The sequence below is a fragment of the Salmo salar genome, chromosome 16 (genome assembly GCF_965601325.2).
Source record: "Salmo salar chromosome 16, fSalSal1, whole genome shotgun sequence".
In the NCBI taxonomy this organism is placed as follows: domain Eukaryota; kingdom Metazoa; phylum Chordata; class Actinopteri; order Salmoniformes; family Salmonidae; genus Salmo; species Salmo salar.
In genome coordinates, this window is record NC_138306.1 from 66167485 (window position 1) to 66190778 (window position 23294).

General features: G+C 46.4%; 1 protein-coding gene across 1 annotated transcript in view; it reads left to right on the forward strand.

Moving 5' to 3' along the window:
* Positions 1–23294, forward strand: part of LOC106574298 (low-density lipoprotein receptor-related protein 1B) — a 133531-nt gene that overhangs the window by 13383 nt on the left and 96854 nt on the right. The window contains exons 7-20 of the mRNA XM_082962410.1: positions 1709–1789; positions 2407–2571; positions 2883–3068; positions 12833–13033; positions 13800–14045; positions 14787–14984; positions 15202–15406; positions 15700–15864; positions 16067–16311; positions 18435–18566; positions 18972–19199; positions 19460–19634; positions 19806–19900; positions 20118–20267. Of these exons, the coding sequence (XP_082818536.1) occupies positions 1709–1789; positions 2407–2571; positions 2883–3068; positions 12833–13033; positions 13800–14045; positions 14787–14984; positions 15202–15406; positions 15700–15864; positions 16067–16311; positions 18435–18566; positions 18972–19199; positions 19460–19634; positions 19806–19900; positions 20118–20267 (2472 nt within the window). The remainder of the gene's footprint in view (positions 1–1708; positions 1790–2406; positions 2572–2882; positions 3069–12832; positions 13034–13799; positions 14046–14786; positions 14985–15201; positions 15407–15699; positions 15865–16066; positions 16312–18434; positions 18567–18971; positions 19200–19459; positions 19635–19805; positions 19901–20117; positions 20268–23294) is intronic.

The following is a 23294-nucleotide window of genomic DNA, read 5'->3' on the forward strand; positions in this document are numbered from 1 at the left end:
TCCCCTGTAACTATTCCCCAGGTCGTTGCTGTAAATGAGCATGTGTTCTCAGTCAACCTACCTGGTAAAATAAAGGGTCAAATAAAATAAAGTCACAGCTATGTCAAGATATTCGTACTGGTATACTACTTAGAACGAAGCAGTCCACTGGACAAGGAATTCTTAGTGATATGTTAGCATGATATGTTAGCATTTTCTTATGATATCAATATTAGCCTAACATTTCAGAAATCATTCACCATGTTTTTGAGACTTTTTCTGTCTTCGCATTATATCATTCCACTGTAAGCCTTGTCTTTTACCTACCCATCAAATTTAGCATCTAGGCTACCCTCTGGGCATGGTCTGACATACTCTGGAGCAGATAACTCAACACGGAGATGGAGACAAAGGCTTTTAATATTTCATGTGAAATAGCTGGGACTCTCCCTGTCATAATTATGTCTTCCTTCTCTGAAACAATGGCATGCTTGGGCTTTCAAAGATGTGTATCTGGGATTGGCAACTGGCTCAATTCCCCCCCACCCCCCTTCCTGTTGGGAGTACACAAGATGCAATTTGTGCATCAGCAGTTTTCTCTTGTTATGTCAGTCACTGACAGTCACACAATTTGCCATGTCAGCTAACATTTTTATATTGGTAAATTAGTCTAGCTTCAAATTACCGACCGGAGGGCCCCTCATGGATTTTGTTAGTCACTCTCACTCAGATTTCATATTCAAAACAGAAACAATTTTCTCTATCCTATGGCACAATGTGTAGATGTGCAGGAAATTAGCTGTAAAACTGCACATTTTTCTCTGGGATGATGGTGTTGATGAAGGCCGTGACCAGCCTTTCAAAGCGTTTCATGGCTACAAATGTGAGTGCTGCTGGGCGGTAGTCATTTAGGCAGGTTATCATGGCGTTCTTGGGCACAGGGGCTATGGTGGTCTGCTTGAAACATGTAGGTATTACAGACTGGGTCAGGGAGAGGTTGAAAATGTCAGTGAAGACACAAATGCAAATTCAAACAGGTTCAAAGACAGCCACTACACAAGCGCATAAACCCCAAATGACCTTTTCCCAGGTCAAGTATCCCACAGTGTAAATAGACCCTCTTCTGGCGAGGATACATATAACAGTACTGTATATCACTATCACCACAGTTGTTAAAGCCAAAGTAAAGTAATTATCTGATATCACCTTCTACACGTTTGTGATAATAGGGAAAAGTAGCAGGCAGTAGAACCGTCTGCAAAAACAATCAGCAAGAACAATTTGAACCTTAGCTGTGAAAGATACATTTCTGTTACCTCTGGTGCTACTTATAAACTGCTTCACTTCACAAGTACAAGCAGAGACAGACAGTGTTCACAGTAATTACAGTTTCTGCTTGGCTTCCTTAAATCTAATTCAAGCCTGCGCTGAAAAACACTTCGCTCACTCTCATTTTTGTAACTTCAGAATTCAAATGCAATGCCAACTCACATAACTGTGTCAATGTCTCCTGCATCCAATGTGTAAAAGTAAAATATGTTTACCCACACTGTTTCTGAGGTTTTCAGTTCATGCAGTGTGTAAATTACTGGCCTATGTGATTCTGGACAGTCGTAATTGATCAATTCCTGTCATCAGAAGTGCTTTGTTAGAAAAAAATCCCAAATTGAAGTCCAAACCTCTTGTATTACAACAATAACACTGTTTTTTCTTCTTTCTTTCTTGACAGATTTCCCCACATGTGAGCCCCTCACACAGTTCAGCTGTTCCAATGGAAGGTGCATTAGTGTGAAATGGCACTGTGACTCAGGTGAGTGCCATTTTTCTGTGAGCACTCTCTTTTTACAGTTCAATTTTCTATCTCAGTGTGAAAAACGGGCCGATTTGAAATGGCCTCATTACAACAACCAGAATTGATTGTAATCTGGTTGTAACAGCATCATTTCAACCAGTTTTCCCTACTGGGAAAATGCCATGGGACGGAACTGCACTCTCAGGAAGCAGCTTGCTGGATGAACACATTTCACTTTCTCTGAACCACGCTGTGACTCTCACACTCTTTCTCTTCCATCTGTTCCGTCCGTTCCCCTTCTGTTCCGTCTGTTCCCCCTCTGTTCCTTCCGTTCCCCCTCTCTTCTGTCTGTTCCTCCCCTCTCTTCTGTCTGTTCCTCCTCTCTTCTGTCTGTTCCTCCTCTCTTCCGTCTGTTCCTCCCCTCTCTTCCGTCTGTTCCTCCCCTCTCTTCCGTCTGTTCCTCCCCTCTCTTCCGTCTGTTCCTCCCCTCTTTTCCGTCTGTTCCTCCCCTCTCTTCCGTCCGTTCCCTCTCTCTTCCGTCCTTTCGCCCTCTCTTCTATCCTTCCTTTCCCCCTGTCTTCCATCCTTTTCCCATCTCCCCATCCTTTCCCCCTCTCCCTTTCCACCTCACCCAGATGATGACTGTGGTGATGGTAGTGACGAGGTGGGTTGTGTCCATGCCTGTTCCAGTGCCCAATTCCAGTGTGCCAGTGGGAAGTGTATCCCTGACCACTGGGCCTGTGACGGGGACGATGACTGTGGGGACAACAGTGATGAGGACACCACCTGCTCTGGGACAGGTGAGAGGAAAAACACACTAACTTCTCACTCTTCTATCTGCCTCACGGGACACACACCCTTTTGGATTGAAGTCTTAGATCTGTGAAGGTGTAATGGACTTGGGGAATATGCTCAATATAGTCTTTGAAACAGGGATGCTATTCATCACACTTCAGGGGATGCAGTTGGGTTTGAGATGTACAATAACTGTCTTTGTAAAAATAGACCTTACCCAAGAAAGAAGTACTTTATTTGCTGAAGTGCGGAGCCCTACCTGAACTCTGTATTTGTAAATGTATGTTTATCTCTGTGACCTCTGTCTCTCCTATAGCCTCTGTATCAGCTGATGACTGCAGCGGAGATGAGTTCCATTGCCGGGACGACGGTGGCACCTGTATCCCCGAGCGCTGGAGGTGTGACGGGGACAAGGACTGCGAGGACGGGAGTGACGAGGCAGACTGTGAAGGCACCAGCAGAATGTGCGACCCGCACGCAAAGTTCACCTGTCAAACCTCAGGTGCAGTACTGAGGCTACTGTGAAAACACTTTCGAAAAGCTGCACACTCTGTGGCTCTAATGCAGCGCATACTGTATAATTGAATAACCATGTTTAGCTGTAGAAAGCTACACTGCTTTCATCAAGGTTTCATCTGGACTATAGCTACTGTTACCTACACACCAAGCTCACCTGTACAATCTCAGGTACTCTAGCTACCGCTCCAGATGTTTTGTGTACTGTGTGTACTCTGCATACGGGACTGTACACTATGCCCCACAAAATGAACCAGAGCGGCCATGTTTTTAATGTCGACCTCTAAGTTATTACCATAGACATACATTTATTTGATTTATCTCTGGTTATTACCCTCAAATTGTCTTCATTTGTGTCCTTGGTGTACAGGCACACATTGGGAAGCTGATATAAGCCTATAGGGTTAGCATTCACACACAATGGTGAGAAAACGCCAGAGCGCCTTTCATGTCTTTTATGATACCTGCAGGGCATCTTGTAGACTTCTCCTATGCTTTATGATGTAGGCATGACAGTAAAATGGGAACACTTGGGGTATTTTATGTGACTCCTAAAACAGTTCCACATGGTTGTGGTAAATCAAGTTGGCCTAGGAGTTGCAGATTTAGCAAAGTAAGTTGAATGAGGTGTGTGTGTATATATATAAGGTAATATTATTGGGCCAATAGTTCAGTGGAGTTGATATGAATCATCTGCATTATATATCATTGGTCTTAAAGTGGAGAATTCACATGAGAAAAGCCTCTGGCTTAGTTCACTGATCTCACGGTGTTAAAAGGCTTAATACACATCATTCACTTACCATCATTCACTTACCATGCAAAATTCAATAAAATGTCATAAGGAGATCCACAAAAAGCAGGTCTTAAAGATAACACAGTTGATAAAGGCAAGGCTTTTGCGAGAGGTAGCACAGCCTATCCAGCCATGAAGCACAGTGCCAATGGAAGAGACGTGCCTTTTCCGCCGGTGAGTCTGGTATTTAGAAACATAAAAAGCGATTGGTTTCCCCCCCATTTTGTTTAATTTGATTAAAAACCAAGCATAGCCTACCCTCCCCGTAATCAAAGCTGGTTTAACAACATCTCATAGGTGCATATTTTTTTTATCCTGGCCATTAGCCAAGTAGCCTAGGAATAAAGTTGTTAAATGGTCTACTGAGAGTGCTTGGAAATATTTTGGAGGTTTTTGCCCTCATGCTTTTTCATTGTTCACAAATCACATACCTGTATACTTCATTTCGCGTTATCAGCGGACTATCTTTCACCATTTTCATAGAGCCCACCTCGTCCGATTACCAAAGACGCGCGTTCCTTCCAACTATTCAATCCTCCTATAATGCCATATCAACTGCAATTTCTTGGGGAGAATTTTCTTCGCATATAAGCGATGATACAATTGTCAGGAGCCTAGTATTTTGTATAGACGTGTGAATGTTATGCTCAAAGACATTTAGGCTTAAGTGTGCACACAGGGCCATGGAATGAGAGAAGCGATTTATGATATCGTGACCCAATCCAATTTAGAAATATTGTTGTCTTTTTTGTTTAATTTGATTAAAAACAAAACTATTTTCAAAGATTCACCGTCCATGGGTTTATGGTGAGAATGTACATGACTGAATACAATGCAATTTCTGGAGAAGTGCAAATATGATCTGTAAGATGGTCCCATATAAAACCTTACATTTGCGAGCAGTATAGCAGTGAGTGGACATCCCCCCTTTCTCTTTATATTGGATCTTTATCCAGCTCCTGTGAAAAGTTTGGATGTGCGTAAAACCGTCTAAATTGCCTGTATTATATGCCGACAATGTGTCTATAACTGTATTTAGACATAGCCTATTTAAAACAAGTTGTTTTGATTTTGATTAGAATTTGATAAGAATTATACGCAGTCTTTTCAGGCCTTAAGTAGCCTAGTGAATTTAATCTGGCGTATTGACTGTTTGGCATGTCCATGTCCAGACTACAATTTACAGTAGGGTGTCACGGCTGTTCGAAAGAGCGGACCAAAATGCAGCGTGTTCGTAGAAACTGAATGCAATACATTAATAACTTGAAAACACAAAAACAACAAACCGTGACGCAGAGGAAAACACACTACTCAAAAGATAATAACCCACAAACAGGAAGAGAAAAATCCCTACTTAAATATGATCTCTAATCAGAGGCAATGAGGATCAGCTGCCTCCAATTAGAGATCAACCCCAAACAATCCCAACATAGAAATAGAAAAACTAGAACAAACATAGAAATAGAAAACATAGAACAACCCAAAACACCCCCTGTCACGCCCTGGCCTACTCTACTATAGAAAATGACATCTTACTAGGGTCAGGACGTGACAGTACCCCCCCCCGCCCCCAAAAGTGCAGACTCCGAATGCAAAAAAAAAAAAAAAAAAAAAAACAACTACAAAACACAAAGGGAAGGTAGGGTGGGTGACTAATGTCTATGGTGGCGGCTCTGGTTCCGGGTGTAGTACCCCCAATGCCCGCTGATCCCCCCCCCGCTTCTGTATGTCCGGAGCAACCAGACCATGGATCATCGCCGGAGGCTTCGGACCGCCAACCGCCGCTGAAGGCTCTTGGCTGCAGACCACCGCTGAAGGCTCTTGGCTGCAGACCGCCGCTGAAGGCTCCGGGCTGCAGACCGCCACTGAAGGCTCCGGGCTGAGGAGCGTCGCTGGAGGCACCGGCTGAGGAGCGTCGCTGGAGGCTCCGGGCTGAGGAGCGTCGCTGGAGGCTCCTTACGAGGAGCAGGAATCGGTCTCACCGGACTGGGGAGATGCACTAAAGGCCGAGTGCTCACAGCAGGCACTGGCTGTACCGGGTTATGAATGCGCACTGGAGGGAGAGCGCGAGGAGCAGGAACAGGACACCCCGGATTGGGCAGGCGCATTGGAGGCCTGATGCGTGGGACTGGCATAGGAGGTGCCAGACTAGTAACACGCACCTCTGGGCGAGTGCGGGGAGCAGGAACAGGACACCCCTGACTGGGCAGGCGCACTGGAGGCCTGATGCGTGGGGTTGGCATAGGAGGCGCCAGACTGGTAATACGCACCTCAGGGCAAGTGCGAGGAGCAGGCACAGGACATACTGGGACATGGAGGCGCACTAGAGATCTCGAGCGTAGAGCTGGCACCACCCGTTCTGGCTGGATGCTCAACCTAGCTCGACCAATGCAGGGCACGGGCACAGATCGCACTGGCCTGTGAATGCTCACTGGCGATACAGTGCGCATCACTGCATAGCTCCGTGCTTGCCTCGTCACCCGCTCCCCACGGTAAGCACGGGGAGTTGGCTCAGGTCTCCAACCTGACTCTGCCAATCTCCCCGTGTGCCCCCCCCCAAAAAATGTTTTGGGGCTGCCTCTCGCACTTGCCTCGTGGCTTGTACAGCGCCTTATAGTAACGCCGCTCTGCCTTCGCTGCCTCAAGTTCCTCCTTCGATCGGCGATACTCCCCAGCCTGACTCCAGGGTCCTTCCCCATCCAAAATTTCCTCCCAAGTCCATCTCTCCTGCTGCTCCTTTCCATGCTGCTTGGTCCTTTGGTGGTGGGTTATTCTGTCACGGCTGTTTGAAGGAGCGGACCAAAATGCAGCGTGTTCGTAGTTCCACATATATATTACACGTGAAACTGAATGCAATACATAAATAACTTGAAAACACAAAAACAACAAACCGTGAAGCAGAGAGGAAAACACACTACTCAAAAGATAATGCCTCCAAACAATCCCAACATAGAAATAGAAAAACTAGAACATAAACATAGAAATAGAAAACATAGAACAACCCAATCCACCCCCTGTCACGCCCTGCCCTACTCTACTATAGAAAATGACATCTTACTAGGGTCAGGACGTGACATAGGGATAGCCCCTATATCTGAGTGAATGCTGTAGAAAATGTTTAACAATGCATTTCCATATTCAAGCAATGCAAATAGTACAGTGTGAAATGCAAAAATAGTCAACATATTTAGCAAATATGGAGCAGGCTATTTACCGAACTAGGCTATAACGTATTACCGCCAGCGCTAAGATTCACCATTGCGTTAGGTTTGTTAAAATAGATCCCTCAGCGTGGATTCTGAAACAGCTTCATTAGGATGCTAGCTTGGAATCGCAGTATTTTGTAAAACACTCCAAATCACTCCCAAATTAAAGCGAACAGAAAGAACATACCTCCAACAATAGATCAACATACTGTTGTTTGAATTGAAATAATTGGCAGCCTCAGCTCTGATCTGTATTCACTGTCTGTCCAGACTAAGCTGACTGACTGCCTTATGCTGAGGCTGACAAAGTATAGCCTTTGAAAATATATAGGAGACATCCCAAATGACACCTTATTCCCTATACAGTGCACTACTTTTAACCATATGGCAAAGGTCACAACTAGTGCACTTGTCAGGCGGTGGGTGTAGCTGGTGCATGAAGTCAGCCGCAGGAGAGCAGAGATGAGTGAACAACGCACTTTACTTAAGAAAATAGCACAAAGTAACAAAACCAATGCGCGATCAATAACGGTTGCCACAAAACATGGGTGAAAACAGCACCCGGAATAAAACAGCCGGTAACTGACCGACCCTAACAATAAACAGTCACACACAAAGACATGGGGGAAACAGAGGGTTAAATACATGACCAGTAATTGGGAAATGAAAAGCAGGTGTGTGGGAAACAAAGACAAAACCAATGGAAAATGAAAAGTGGATCGGCGATGGCTAGAAGACCGGTGACGTCGACCGCCGAGCGCCACCCGAACAAGGAGAGGAACCGATTTCGGCGGAAGTCGTGATAGTACCTCCCCTTGACGCGCGGCTCCAGCAGCGTGCCGACGCCGGCCCCGGGGACGACCCAGAGGGCGAGGCGCAGGGCGATCCGGACGGAGACGGTGGAACTCCCGCAGCATTGAAGGGTCCAACACGTCCTCCACTGGAACCCAGCATCTCTCCTCCGGACCGTACCCCTCCCACTCCACGAGGTACTGAAGGCCCCTTGCCCGACGCCTCAAGTCCAGTATAGATCGAACTGAATACGCCGGGGCCCCCTCGATGTCCAGAGGGGGCGGAGAAACCTCCCGCACCTCAGACTCCTGCAGTGGACCAACCACCACCGGCCTGAGGAGAGACACATGGAACGAGGGTTTAATACGGTAATCGGGGGAAGCTGTAACCTGTAACATACCTCGTTCAGTCTCCTCAGGTCTTTAAATGGCCCCACAAACCAGCTTCCGGCAGGGCAGGCGGAGGGGCAGGTTTCGGGTCAAGAGCCCGACCTGGTCGAGAGCCAGGCCTCACTGCGCTGACGGTCTGCGCTGGATTTCTGGCACAGCACGGCCCGCTGAAGGTGAACATGAGCGGCGTCCCATGTCTCCTCCGCGCGCCTGAACCAGTCGTCCACCGCAGGAGCCTCGATCTGGCTCTGATGCCAAGGCGCCAGAACCGGCTGGTACCCCAGTACGCACTGGAAGGGGGAGTGGTTAGTGGAGAAGTGGCGGAGCGAGTTCTGGGCCATCTCTGCCCAGGGCACGAACGCCGCCCACTCCCCCGGGCCGGTCCTGGCAATAAGACCTCTGAAACCTACGCACATCCTGGTTCACTCTCTCCACCTGCCGTTACTCTCGGGGTGAAAACCCGAGGTAAGGCTGACCGAGACCCCCAGACATTCCATGAACGCCCTCCAGACCCTCGACGTGAACTGGGGACCCCGATCAGACACTATATCCTCAGGCACCCCGTAGTGCCGGAAGACGTGTGTAAACAAGGCCTCCACAGTCTGTAGAGCCGTAGGGAGACCGGGCAAAGGGAGGAGACGACAGGACTTAGAAAAACGATCCACAACGACCAGGATTGTGGTGTTATCCTGTGAGGGAGGAAGATCGGTCAGGAAATCTACCGACAGGTGCGACCACGGCCGTTGTGGAACGGGTAAGGGTTGTAACTTACCTCTGGGCAGGTGCCTAGGAGCCTTGCACTGGGCGCACACTGTGCAGGAGGAAACATAAACCCTCACGTCCTTAGCTAAAGTGGGCCACCAGTACTTCCCACTAAGACAGCGCACCGTCCGACCGATAACAGGATGACCAGAGGAGGGTGACGTGTGGGCCCAATAGATCAGCCGGTCGCGGACAGCAGACGGAACGTACAGACGCCCAGCTGGACACTGGAGGGGAGTGGGCTCTGTACGTAACGCCTGCTCAATGTCCGCGTCCAGCTCCCACACGACCGGCGCTACCAGGCAGGAGGCCGGGAGTATGGGAGTATGATCCATGAGCCGCTCCTCTGTGTCATACAGCCGGAAGAGTGTGTCTGCCTTCACATTTTGGGAACCTGGTCTGTAGGACAGGGTAAACACAAAACGGGTAAAAAACATGGCCCACCATGCCTGACGAGGATTCAGTCTCCTCGCTGCCCGGATGTACTCCAGGTTACGGTGGTCAGTCCAGATGAGAAAAGGGTGTTTAGCCCCCTCAAGCCAATGTCTCCACCCCTTCAAGGCTTTCACCACAGCCAACAACTCCCGGTCCCCCACATCATAGTTCCACTCCGCCAGGCTGAGCCTCTTTGAGAAGAAAGCACAGGGGCGGAGCTTCGGGAGCCACCACCTGGCCAAAACCCCGGATAAACCTCCAGTAGTAATTAGCAAACCCTAAAAACCGCTGCACCTCCTTTACCGTGGTGGGAGTCGGCCAATTACGCACGGCTGAAATGTGGTCACTCTCCATCTCCATCCCTGAGGTGGAAATGCGGTACCCTAGGAAGGAGACGGCCTGCTGGAAGAACAGGCATTTCTCAGCCTTGACGTACAGGTCATGCTCCAACAATCGTCCAAGCACCCTGCGCACCCGGGACACATGCTCGGCGCATGCAGCGGAGTATGTCAGAATGTCATCAATATACACCACTACACCCTTCCCATGCAGATCCCTGAAAATCTCGTCTACAAAGGCTTGGAAAACTGATGGAGCATTCATCAACCCGTACGACATGACGAGGTACTCATAATGCCCTGAGGTGGTGCTGAACGCCATCTTCCACTCGTCTCCCTCCCGGATACGCACCAGGTTGTACGCACTCCTGAGATCTAGTTTCGTGAAGAAGCACGCCCCGTGCATTGACTCAATCGCCATGGCGATGAGAGGTAGCGGGTAACTGTACCTCACCGTGATTTGATTTAGACCTCGATAGTCAATACACGGGCGCAGACCTCCCTCCTTCTTCTTCACAAAAAAGAAACTCGAGGAGGCGGGTGAAGTGGAGGACCGAATGTACCCCTGACGCAGGGATTCGGAGACATATGTCTCCATAGCCGCCGTCTCCACTTGTGACAGGGGATACACGTGACTCCTGGGAAGTGCGGCATCTACCAGGAGATTTATCGCACAATCCCCCTGTCGATGGGGTGTTAATTGAGTCGCCTTCTTCTTACAGAAGGCGAGAGCCAAATCGGCATATTCAGGGGGGATGCGCACGGTGGAGACCTGGTCTGGACTTTCCACCGTAGTAGCACCATGACAGACTAATCAGGGTAGGCCTAGCACCACGGGAAACGCAGGAGAATCAATAAGGAAGAGAGTGATTCTCTCCTTATGACCCTCCTGCATCACCATACCCAGGGGCGCGGTGACCTCCCTAATCAACCCGGACCCTAATGGTCGACTGTCTAGTGCGTGAACTGGGAAGGGCATATCCACTGGAACAATGGGGATCCCTAATCTATGGGAAAATTATCTGTCAATGAAATTCCCAGCTGCGCCTGAATCGACGAGCGCCTTATGCTGGGAATGCGGGGAAAACTCAGGAAAAGTAACGTTCAAAACATGTGGGCAACAGAGAGCTCTGGGTGAGCATGGTGCCTGTTCACCTGGGGTGACGCGAGAGTGCCCTGCCTGATGCCTCGACTCCCAGAGGAACTTCCCCAGCACCGACCGGCAGTGGGCCCTCTGCGGCCACAGATGGTGCATGAAACGGAACCTCCTCCGGTCTCCCTAAGCGCAGCACCTCCCAGCTCCATGGGCGTCGGAGCGGTGGTGCTGGGGGATGGAACCAACAGACCCTGATCTCGACGTCCACGGGTAGTCAGCAGGTTATCCAACCGAATGGACAGATCCACCAGCTGATCGAAAGTGAGGGTGGTGTCCCTGCAGGCCAACTCCCGACGGACGTCCTTGCGCAAACTGCAACGATAGTGGTCGATCAGGGCCCTGTCGTTCCATCCCACGCCAGCGGCAAGGGTCCGGAAGTCCAGAGCGAACTCCTGGGCGCTCCTCGTCCCCTAGCCTCAGATGTACGAGACGTTCACCCGCCGCTCTACCCTCAGGCGGATGGTCGAAGACTGCCCGGAAGCGGCGTGAGAAATCTTCGAAGTGGTCCAGCGCCGCATCTCCTTCTTCCCACACAGCGTTGGCCCACTCCAGGGCTCTCCCTGAGAGGCATGAGATGAGGGCGGACACCCTCTCTCGGTCCGAAGGCGCCGGGTGGACGGTTGCTAGGTAGAGCTCCAGTTGTAATAGGAAACCCTGACATTGTGCAGCCGTCCCATCATACTCCCTAGGGAGGGCCAGACGAATCCCAATGGGACCGGGTGAAAGAGAGGCGAGTAGTGTAGACCTTTGTTGCGCTGGCGGAGGCGATGGAGGACCTCCCTTTCTCTCCCAGCGATCCATAGTCTGTAGGACGCGATCCATGGTGGCCCCGAGATGATGGAGCATCGCCGCTTGCTCCTGGATGCGCTCCTCGACCCAAATAACAGGGGTACCTGCTCCTGCTGACTCCATGACGACTGGTGTGTGATTCTGTCAGGCGGTGGGTGTAGCTGGTGCATAAAGTTAGGCGCAGGGATAAGTGAACAACGCACTTTACTTAAGAAAATAGCACAAAGTAACAATACCAATGTGCGAACAGTAACGGTTGCCACAAAACACGGGTGGAAACAGCACCCGGAAAAAAACAGCCGGTAACGTACCGACCTTAACCATAAACAATCACACACAAAGACATGGGGGAAACAGAGGGTTAAATACATGACCAGTAATTGGGAAATGAAAACCAGGTGTGTGGGAAACAAAGACAAAACCAATGGAAAATGAAAAGTGGATCGGCGATGGTTAGAAGACTGGCGACGCCGAGCGCCGCCCGAACAAGGAGAGGAACCGATTTCGGCGGAAGTTGTGACAGCACTATATAGGGAATAGGGTGCCATTTGGGACAGATAGATAGCCTTTCATTAGGCCTCATTGCAAACCACCGGTTTATTCCAGGGTTTCCTCATCAATAACACAGATTAAAGCTGAGGTGGGCTACCTCTCACTCTATACACTACTTTCTTTTGATGCCTATAGGGCTTGTATTCCTCCGCTTTTCAGGATTCCTCTGAGACTGTGCTTTTTACCTCGCTGCTTCCAATAATTGCTTCCTGTTTCCTGCAATTGTTTCTAAAAGCTTCTATTTCCAGTCACTTTAGAAGCATTTCACCAACTACCTAGACTCAGCAGAATTGCTTCATTCGATGGCATTGACAGTTTAGGCTTAGGTATCACTATGGCCATTTTCTCACCAGTTTTTCTCTGATAATTTCCGTTCTCTACAAGAAAATGGACAATCAATTCTTATTTTTGTACTTACGGGTGAAATGTGGGTTTTGTAATCATTCACAATATCTCTTACAAGGACAAAATTATTCAATTTTAGCAATTTTGTCCCTTGCCTCATCACCATCTCTCTCCATTTCTCCCCTCACAGGCAAGTGTATCAGTAAGAGCTGGGTGTGTGACGGGGACCATGACTGTGAGGATCTGTCTGATGAGGAAGGCTGTGAGATGTCGCCCTGTAAGCCTCCCAGATACCCCTGTGCCAACGACACCTCCGTCTGCCTGCCTCCTGAGAGCATCTGCAACGGGAGATACGACTGCTCTGACCACTCTGACGAGGGACACTTCTGTGGTATGACCTTTGTTCAAATCACTTCTAACCAATTCTCCTGGTCCTATTTCTCTCACTTGAGTCAATTCTCTCGGTCCCCACTTCAATTAATTATTAAATATCGTTCCATTTTTTTCACTTAATTCTATATTTTCTCCGCTAGTCCGACCAGAAAATGTATGTTGACAGACAGTGTTGAGCTGTTGTAAATCAGCAGCAGTGCTTACTTTGGCATCGTCCATCTGTCCTCTTATTCCCCACTGAACTCAGGGAGAACCTTGGGGAAAACAAGCTGTTGAGACTGAAGAGCATATAACTCTTGCGGACCAAGATCCTTCGTTTTCTCTGGAAACACTCCAAAGATGGCAGGGAAGAGACAGAGGAGACATATTAATAGTGAAGGGGATTATGGTTTATGACAGAGACAAGCCTTTTGTTTGGACAACATGGGCTAGACGATCGTAGCAGTTGGGTCAGGCTTAGGCAATGTTGATGGGGGATAAGCCAGATGAATGCCTTATGTTCACATGATTGACCTGCCCAGGGATTACCACACGACACTTTGTCCATAGAAAAAAAGATGCGAAGACAGATATGTCAGGAAAGATGTGTTCACCTTCTTGTGGTGTATTGAGCCCCTGTGCCACTAGTCGACGAGGACGTGCAGTACATCGGTCTCCATTCAACACTACTCTCTGACTTTCCTTCCATACATCTGTCTGTGTTCTCTGAATCAATCTGCTCTCCTCTCATCTCCTTTCTTCGTCTGCTTCTTTCACCATCTCAGACGATTGCATTTTGGGTAACGGCGGCTGTAGCCACCAGTGTGCAGTGGCTCCTGGGAGGGGCGTGGCGTGCTCCTGCCCGCCGGGGCTCAGTCTTAGCCCAGACAACAGGTCGTGCCAGACCCTGGACTATTGCTCCAGGCACCTCAAGTGCAGCCAAGTGTGTGAGCAGTACAAAGCAACCGTCAAGTGTTCCTGCTACCCAGGCTGGAGGCTGGAACTAGATGGGGACAGCTGCCAGAGTACAGGTAACTGGTGTTAAGCTCTGTGTGACATGGCTGATAAGTCTTTCTGACACATACCTGCGCTCTGTGGAACTGCCCAAGGACAACCCATAGAAATGAGAATTCCGATTCTATTTCTGTGTTCCTGTGTGTCTCAGTCAGTAGAGCATGGCGCTTGCAACGCCAAGGGTCGTGGATTTGACCTGCTGGGAGCAACCATAAGTAAAATGTATGCACGCATGACTGTAAGTCACCTCGGATAAAACGTGTCTGCTAAATGACATATATTATTATATTCTATGGGACAGCCATCTCTTACCCTTGTGCCTTGAATCCAACAGATAAAAAGCAATGTGATAAATTGGTTATATTCCTAATTGTACATTCTATTCTAAAGCAGTTATTTGTGACGTTCCGTTTATATAGTAGTTAAATACCTTTGGAAGCAGTACCCAATGAATATTGGCCATTTATACGCCAGTAGCTTTTAGGCCTTTTTTCTCTTCATCAATTTCTCCCAGTTATTTAATGTAACATCTGGTAATTGTATTGAATAAGCTAGTTTTTTCCATCTAAAATGTTACACTTTCGATTGGAGATGAATCCTCCAAAGGTTTCTGTACTCATTTTATGACAAAACATGAATTGCTATTCTAGAAAACAAACATGACAGTTCTTTGTGTATGTGTGTGAGAGTCTGAATTAGTATGCAATATTTATTATAAAAAATGTATTTTTTGACTTATTTCTTGTTTCCTTCCTCAGATCCCTTTGAAGCATTCATCATCTTCTCCATCCGCCATGAGATCAGGAGGATAGATCTCCACAGACGAGACTACAGCCTTCTAGTTCCTGGTTTGAGGAACACGATCGCCTTAGACTTCCACTTCAATCAGAGTCGACTCTACTGGACCGATGTGGTTGAGGATAAGATATACAGAGGGAAGCTGCTAGAATCTGCTGGTAGGAACACATAGAATTTGGTTGGAAATGTGTTTTGGTTAAGCTGAGTTGTTGATGTTTAATTGAGGTTGTGGGGAAAGAGTTGTATTCGCTATATTTATTTCTCCTTTTTAGCTCCGCTGAAGACTTCCTAAACCAAAGCCTATTTTACCTGTGTTTCAGCACATTCTCTTGCCCTCTTATGTGTTGGTCCTTTACTGTCATTGGTTCCTTACAGGTGTGACAGGGATTGAAGTGGTGGTCCAACATGGATTGGCTACTCCGGAGGGTTTGGCTGTTGATTGGATAGCAGGGAACCTGTATTGGATCGACAGCAACTTAGATCAGATAGAGGTGGCCAAACTAAACGGGGAGCTCCGGACCACACTGATCGCCGGAGGGATGGAGCACCCACGAGCCATCGCTCTGGATCCTGAGCAAGGGTTAGTTATCTCGGTGAGTGAGTGAGTGAGTGAGTGAGTGAGTGAGTGAGTGAGTGAGTGAGTGAGTGAGTGAGTGAGTGAGTGAGTGAGTGAGTGAAGTGAGTGAGTGAGTGAGTGAGTGAGTGAGTGAGTGAGTGAGTGAGTGAGTGAGTGAGTGATATGCAAGTATATGCATTTCTTACATAATCTTGGTTTGATATAAATGACTGTAGGGTGAGGTTGACTTGATTCTGATTCATCCTTAATCCATTTCACATGGATGATCATTCTTATTTGATTATTTTGTGGTTTAGAATTATTTTCTGGACAGACTGGGATGCCACCTTCCCTCGGATCGAGGCTGCTTCTATGAGCGGTGGAGGACGCCATGTTGTCTTCAGAGACATGGAGATAGGAGCCTGGCCTAATGGTCTTACTCTGGACCTTATGGAGAAGAGGGTCGTGTGGACCGATGCCAGGTGGGTTACATGCCTGCACCTGTCTATATGGGGTCAATTCCCCAACAATTCTATTTCAATTCAGGAAGTTAACTGAAATTCCAATTTTGATGAGAATTTCAGTTGACTTCCTGAATTGCCTACATTGAGTTCGAATTCAACCCATCCCTGCTGGTGGAATCAAATTATTCTAATAGACAAACATCTATCTTCATCTCAACAGGTCTGATGCCATATTCTCTGCTCTGTACGATGGGACTGGTATGATAGAGATTCTGAAGGGACATGAGTACCTGTCACATCCCTTCGCTGTCTGTCTCTACGGGGGTAGTGTCTACTGGACTGACTGGAGGACCAACACTCTGGCCAGGGCTAACAAATGGACAGGGGCCAATGTGACAGTCATCCAGAAAACCAGCGCCCAGCCATTTGACCTTCAGATATACCACCCCAGCAGACAACCACAAGGTAGGCTACCGCACTGTCTCAAACGTTAAGATCACAAGGTTGAAAAGAGAGTGGCGTGTCTTGAATTAAAGACAACCTTCTCAGTCTTGAGCCGCAGTCCATCTGGAAAGGTTGAAGAGTTTTGTTTAGTTAGATCATAACGAATCATTTATTGTATGGTTGCATTTAAAGGTGCTACATCTGTGTCTCACAAAATACTTTTCGCTTTCTATATCCAAAGTTGTCTGAGAGATAAGAAATCTGCTCTAGCTTGTCAAAAGAAATGACATTGTCTGTCTTAATGCTGGAAACAAAACATCATAACAACTGTCACAGGTTGTACCTCCATCACATGGTTGCGTCATGCCACTGTTATGAACGTTCTTAAGCCACCCTCTAACGGCGGCACAATAGTGTTGCCCTAAAGTGGTGATAAGCCCAGTCATTCTGGACAGGGGCTGACTACTGTTTAGTCTAAATTACGCTATAGTGCCTGGAAATATGATGACGTTGCTAAAGTAGTCAAATATTTAGTAGGAAACAACTTTGCCAGCGTTATCATGTCGTCAAATTTACTTTAGACCGATGGCAATGTTGTCATTAGCTTGCAAAGTTTGTCAAAAATAGCTAGCAATGCTAATGTTAGCTAGCTAAAATCTGTTCGCCTCCCCTCAATCTTAGGTAGCTAGCTAACATTATACTGCATCTAAAGTCAACCTGGCTACTTCAAAATGATAACAACAGGTTTCCTACTAATTATGTGTCTCCTTTTGAATGTCATTATATTTCCAAGCCACTGTAATGCACTTTGGATGAAATCTTCATCAGCGCTCATTGACAATGCATTGAGTAGAATGCTCAGTCGGGCATCAGCCCAAAAATGAACGTTCAAAACAATACTGTGACGAAACATGCAACCCATGAATTGGTTCATCTGGCTTCATTTTCTCTGTCTGGACTTTTGGCAGTAGGGTTCACTTACAGGACTCTGCCTTTCACAAATCAAATATGTTTCCTTCCAGGAGTATCAGAATCTTGTATTAACCCTCCTGTTGTGTTCCGGTCAATTTGGACCGATTTACAGGTTTTTTCTCTGAAAATGTAGTTCATTTAATCTGATTGTCATTAGGTTTCATGACTTTGTCCACACAGGGCATCTGAATACACACAATACATTTTGATGATTTTCATAACATTTTGGGTGTTTTATTTAACTTTTGTACACCTGTGGTGTTCCCGGTCAAAAATGACCGGTCATTAGAAATGAATGGGTGAGACTACAATTAGTGTATAAAATTGAGTTCAGGCACATGCCCATTCATCAGATGGACACACTTCCTCTCCCAGACCCCCAAATGCATGTGTGTTTGAGCAAACACACACACACACACACACACACACACACACACACACACACACACACACACACACACACACACACACACACACACACACACACACACACACACACACACACGTCACTCCCCTTCTTGGCTTCCATGGCAACCCCCACAGGAACCTTTCCCCAATAGAATCTTTCCCCCACGGGAAGCACACCTGTTGGCATTCTCACAAACAATCGCAACATTGTTTCAATAATATATAGAACTTTTCTCGCAGCTCTGGTATATAAAGCTTTTTTGAGGCCTTGCTCACAATTCATTTTGTGGCAGCACAATGACCAAACGATATACTGCATGTGAGGCTCTTGATCATATCTTTGATCATGACACTGGTGAGGAGGAGAGAGGCCAGGAAACGGACAGTGAAGATGCATTAGAGGAGAAAGTAGTCTGTGATAAATAGCACAATATGTTTCATCTGAGTATTTGTTACAGTCAAAATAATCCATTCATTATGTTTTCTTTACTCAAAAGCGAGTTGTATGAGCTTAGGTCAATGAGGCCTATAGGCCATAAATGGCAAATACAAGTTCAAAATGTGTAATGTTCACAAGAACCAAACACAACATTAGGTGATAATATATGTGTTATTATGGATTTATAATCAGCTATAATGGGGCGGTCATTGTGGTCCGGGAACACAGAATGAATTAACGTGAAACGAACACAACAGGAGGGTTAAAATAAACCAGACTAATTGATTATTGAACAACTTCCCCTCTCTCCCTCTCTCGGCAACAGCCTCAAATCCCTGCGAGGCGAATGGCGGTCGTGGACCCTGCTCCCATCTGTGCCTTATCAACTATAACCGCACCGCGTCCTGTGCCTGCCCTCGCCTCATGAAGATATCTGCAGACAACTTTTCCTGCTTCGGTGAGTGAACCTCACCCCTTCAGCCGCTTGTCAGTTGGTCTGTCCTTACAGCAGTCTCTCCGTCCATCCATCGCTCCATCTATCCAGCCATTCATTCATACATACAATCCTCCACATTCATCCATTATAGTGCATGTCCATCAAAAGTGAGTCATTTCAAAACACGGCAGGTTTCTACTGTTTTGAGAAGGTGAAAAAGGCATCTGACACAGACTCTGATTATGTTCACACTACAATGACATTGAAAGAACATTCAATTTCAAACCCGTAACCCTGAAAGAGACATCCTCAGGTGGTTTGAGTGTTGAATAGCGAGGCCACCAGTAACAGCCGCCTGATTCTGATCTTTGAAAGCAGGCTATACAAAGCAATGTCAATGTCCAGTTTTCTCTTGTCCTTCAACAGCACTGAAGAGATTCCTTCTGTATGTGAGGCGAACAGAGATCCGTGGCGTGGACATTGACAACCCTTACCTGAATCTCATCACAGCCCTGACGGTCCCAGATATAGATGATGTCACGGCAGTGGACTACGATGCATCAGAGGAACGGATCTACTGGACTGACGTCAAAACACAAACCATCAAACGGTCCTCCATCAACGGAACCGCAATAGAGACAATAATATCGGGAGGTAGAGAAAGATGTTCACCTCTGTGTTTTTGAAATGTATCGGTTTTCCGACACTTATGCAACGAAACAAAATGTTTGTTGTAAATGTATTATCAGACGGTTACACTGTCACGCATCCATTTGATGTCCTTTTCATAGCCACCCATTCTAATTTTCACCTGTCAGGTTGTTCAAGCGATAAACTCAGTACATTATTTCATTGAAGAGATTAACCTGACCATATTGATGTTGTCTTCTGCATATGATTTTTTGTTGTTGCAGGTATTGTTAATGTAAGAGGGCTGGCCCTGGACTGGCTCTCCAGGAACCTGTATTGGATTAGTTCAGAAAGCGACGAGACACAGATAAACGTGGCGAGGCTAGACGGGTCCCTGAAAACCTCTGTGGTTCATGGGATTGAGAAGCCTAAGTGTCTCACTGTACATCCGTCTAAAGGGTAAGATTCAATTTTTGGATGTACTTTTATACAGTTCAATAGCAGATATTGATTAGGTATAACAAGATATAGGCAAGTGAATGCTAGTTACATGATATGATAAATGGTGCACGTTTGTGTTGGTGTTCTGTATGGAAAATATTGTTTTCCTATTGAGTTTTTACCTCCCAGGAAAATGTATTGGACAGATGGCAACACAATCAACGTGGCCAACATGGATGGAAGCAATAGCAAGATCATTCACCAGAACCAGAGAGAGCCAGTTGGTAAATGTCACATGTACAATTCTGAGTATTTGTTCTACGTTCAAAACATCCACATTTAGTGGCCAGTACCAGTTATCTTCTGCAATTTTATGTTGCATGACAACAGTAGTACTACTACCTGGTAACAAACGATATTGCAATACTGAGTGAGATGATTGGTAGAACAGCAACCCCATAATATGTCAATCATAACTCTAATCAATGATGTCTCTTCTAGGCCTGTCGATAGACTACACATCAGATAAGCTGTATTGGCTCAGTGCAGGCAACGCCACCATCAACAGGTGTAGTCTGGACGGTAGTGGTCTGGAAGTGCTGGAGACCATGAAGAAAGAGCTGGTTAAAGCCACGGCTCTAGCTGTTATGGGTGAGTGGCGAGAGTTTAGAGCATGGGCCTACTACCCTGAGACTATTTGTGCATATTCTTTGTCTTAGAAAGTCCCTAATATAAATATGTTGTGCTCTTCCAGCTCATAAAAGCATTTGCTGCCCAAATTGTATTTTGTTTTAAATACTAGTCCATTGATTTGGAGTTGTTTTTGATCTGGAGTACATGAGTAAAAGGGGTTCTGACAGTGATGAACCTTTGCTGTCTTCTTGCATTATATTATTTGTTCTTTCCCCATTTCTGTTTATGTCTGTCCCTGAAACTATTCCAATTCATGTTTGAAATTCCATCCCATCTGATAAAATGCTTCATCCAGACAGAATACATTAGGGAAGTTTCTCTGGCTTCAGTGGGACTTGTTTAGCCTCTACAGTGATGGGCGACAGAGCTGCCTCACGTTACAGGAACAGAAAACAGTAACCAGGCTTTCTGACTCAGTGATGGACAACCTGGGCTTTCGATAAGTCCTGTTCACTGACTGTCTGTTCCAGGTTTACTTATACAGTGGGGGGGAAAAGTATTTGATCCCCTGCTGATTTTGTACGTTTGCCCACTTACAAAGAAATGATCAGTCTATAATTTTAATAGTAGGTTTATTTGAACAGTGAGAGACAGAATAACAACAACAAAAATCCAGAAAAACGCATGTCAAAAATGTTATAAAATGATTTGCATTTTAATGAGGGAAATAAGTATTTGACCCCTCTGCAAAACATGACTTAGTACTTGGTGGCAAAACCCTTGTTGGCAATCACAGAGGTCAGACGTTTCTTGTAGTTGGCCACCAGGTTGGCACACATCTCAGGAGGGATTTTGTCCCATTCCTCTTTGCAGATCTTCTCCAAGTCATTAAGGTTTCAAGGCTGACATTTGGCAACTCGAACCTTCAGCTCCCTCCACAGATTTTCTATGGGATTAAGGCCTCGAGACTGGCTAGGCCACTCCAGGACCTTAATGTGCTTCTTCTTGAGCCACTCCTTTGTTGCCTTGGCCGTGTGTTTTGGGTCATTGTCATGCTGGAATATCCATCCACGACCCATTTTCAATGCCCTGGCTGAGGGAAGGAGGTTCTCACCCAAGATTTGACGGTACATGGCCCCGTCCATCGTCCCTTTGATGCAGTGAAGTTGTCCTGTCCCCTTAGCAGAAAAACACCCCCAAAGCATAATGTTTCCACCTCCATGTTTGACGGTGGAGATGGTATTCTTGGGGTCATAGGCAGCATTCCTCCTCCTCCAAACACGGCGAGTTGAGTTGACGCCAAAGAGCTCCATTTTGGTCTCATCTGACCACAACACTTTCACCAGTTGTCCTCTGAGTCATTCAGATGTTCATTGGCAAACTTCAGACAGGCATGTATATGTATTCTTGAGCAGGGGGACCTTGTGGGCGCTGCAGGATTTCAGTCCTTCACGGCGTAGTGTGTTACCAATTGTTTTCTTGGTGACTATGGTCCCAGCTGCCTTGAGATCATTGACAAAATCCTCCCGTGTAGTTCTGGGCTGATTCCTCACCGTTCTCATGATCATTGCAACTCCACGAGGTGAGATCTTGCATGGAGCCCCAGGCTGAGGGATATTGACAGTTCTTTTGTGATTCTTCCATTTGCGAATAATCGCACCAACTGTTGTCACCTTCTCACCAAGCTGCTTGGCGATGGTCTTGTAGCCCATTCCAGCCTTGTTTAGGTCTACAATCTTGTCCCTGACATCCTTGGAGAGCTCTTTGGTCTTGGCCATGGTGGAGAGTTTGGAATCTGATTGATTGATTGCTTCTGTGGACAGGTGTCTTATTTACAGGTAACAAGCTGCGGTTAGGAGCACTCCCTTTAAGAATGTGCTCCTAATCTCAGCTCATTACCTGTATAAAAGACACCTGGGAGCCAGAAATCTTTCTGATTGAGAGGGGGTCAAATACTTATTTCCTTCATTAAAATGCAAATCAATTTATAAAATTTTTGACATGTGTTTTTCTGGATTTTTTTGTTGTTATTCTGTCTCTCACTGTTCAAATAAACCTACCATTAAAATTATAGACTGACCCTTTCTTTGTCAGTGGGCAAACGTACAAAATCAGCAGGGGATCAAATACTTTTTTCCCCCACTGTAGCTATAATGGTGATTGCATTAATACTGTACATCTATGTTTGTAACGGCTGTCGTAGGAGAGAGAGGACCAAGGTGCAGAGGAGGATGTGTTCATCATTAGAATTTTAGTAGACTGAACGAACACAATACAAAAACGAAACAAAAATCACCAGAAACAGTTCTGTCAGGAAAACACACTAACAGAATACAATCACCCACAAAACCCAAAGGAAAAACAGGCTACTTATGTGTGACTCCCAATCAGCAACAACGAACTACAGCTGTGCCTGATTGGGAGCCACACACGGCCAAACCAAAGAAACCAGCCAACATAGAAAAATGAACATAGAGCGCCCACCCAATGTAACACCCTGGCCTAACCAAAATAAAGAACAAAAAACCCCTCTCTATGGCCAGGGCGTTACAATGTTTTAATAGTACAGATCATTGAGAGGGAGTTTCTCTCCACGCTCTACAAGAAAGTTGATCATGATACTATTAACAGGATGGAATAATTATTTTTCATGTTGATTAGATGGTTGTGTTAATTTGTTTAATATCAGATCTGCATTAACCTACTTTTAGTGCTTATTCCCCATGAGTAACCCTACAGGGTTAGGGGAGACAGGGGAGATACCTCATTATTGATGGGCTTCTCGCTCTGGTTTTGCTATGATTCCTTAGTTTATAGTACCTCTCTTATCTGCTTGGGATATTGTAATAGCCTCTGGGATATTAAAGTCCTATCTACCTATCTACAGTATGGTCTGCCGTAATTCTGTTGGGAATACTGTTTGATTCTGATGTAATTCAGCTGCAGAGGGACTGTTTCTATAAATCCTATCTGTGTTTTAACCATAGAAAGACATGTTTTTTTTCTCTGTGGTTTTAACACGGCGTCTTTTTGTATGCTCTCCAA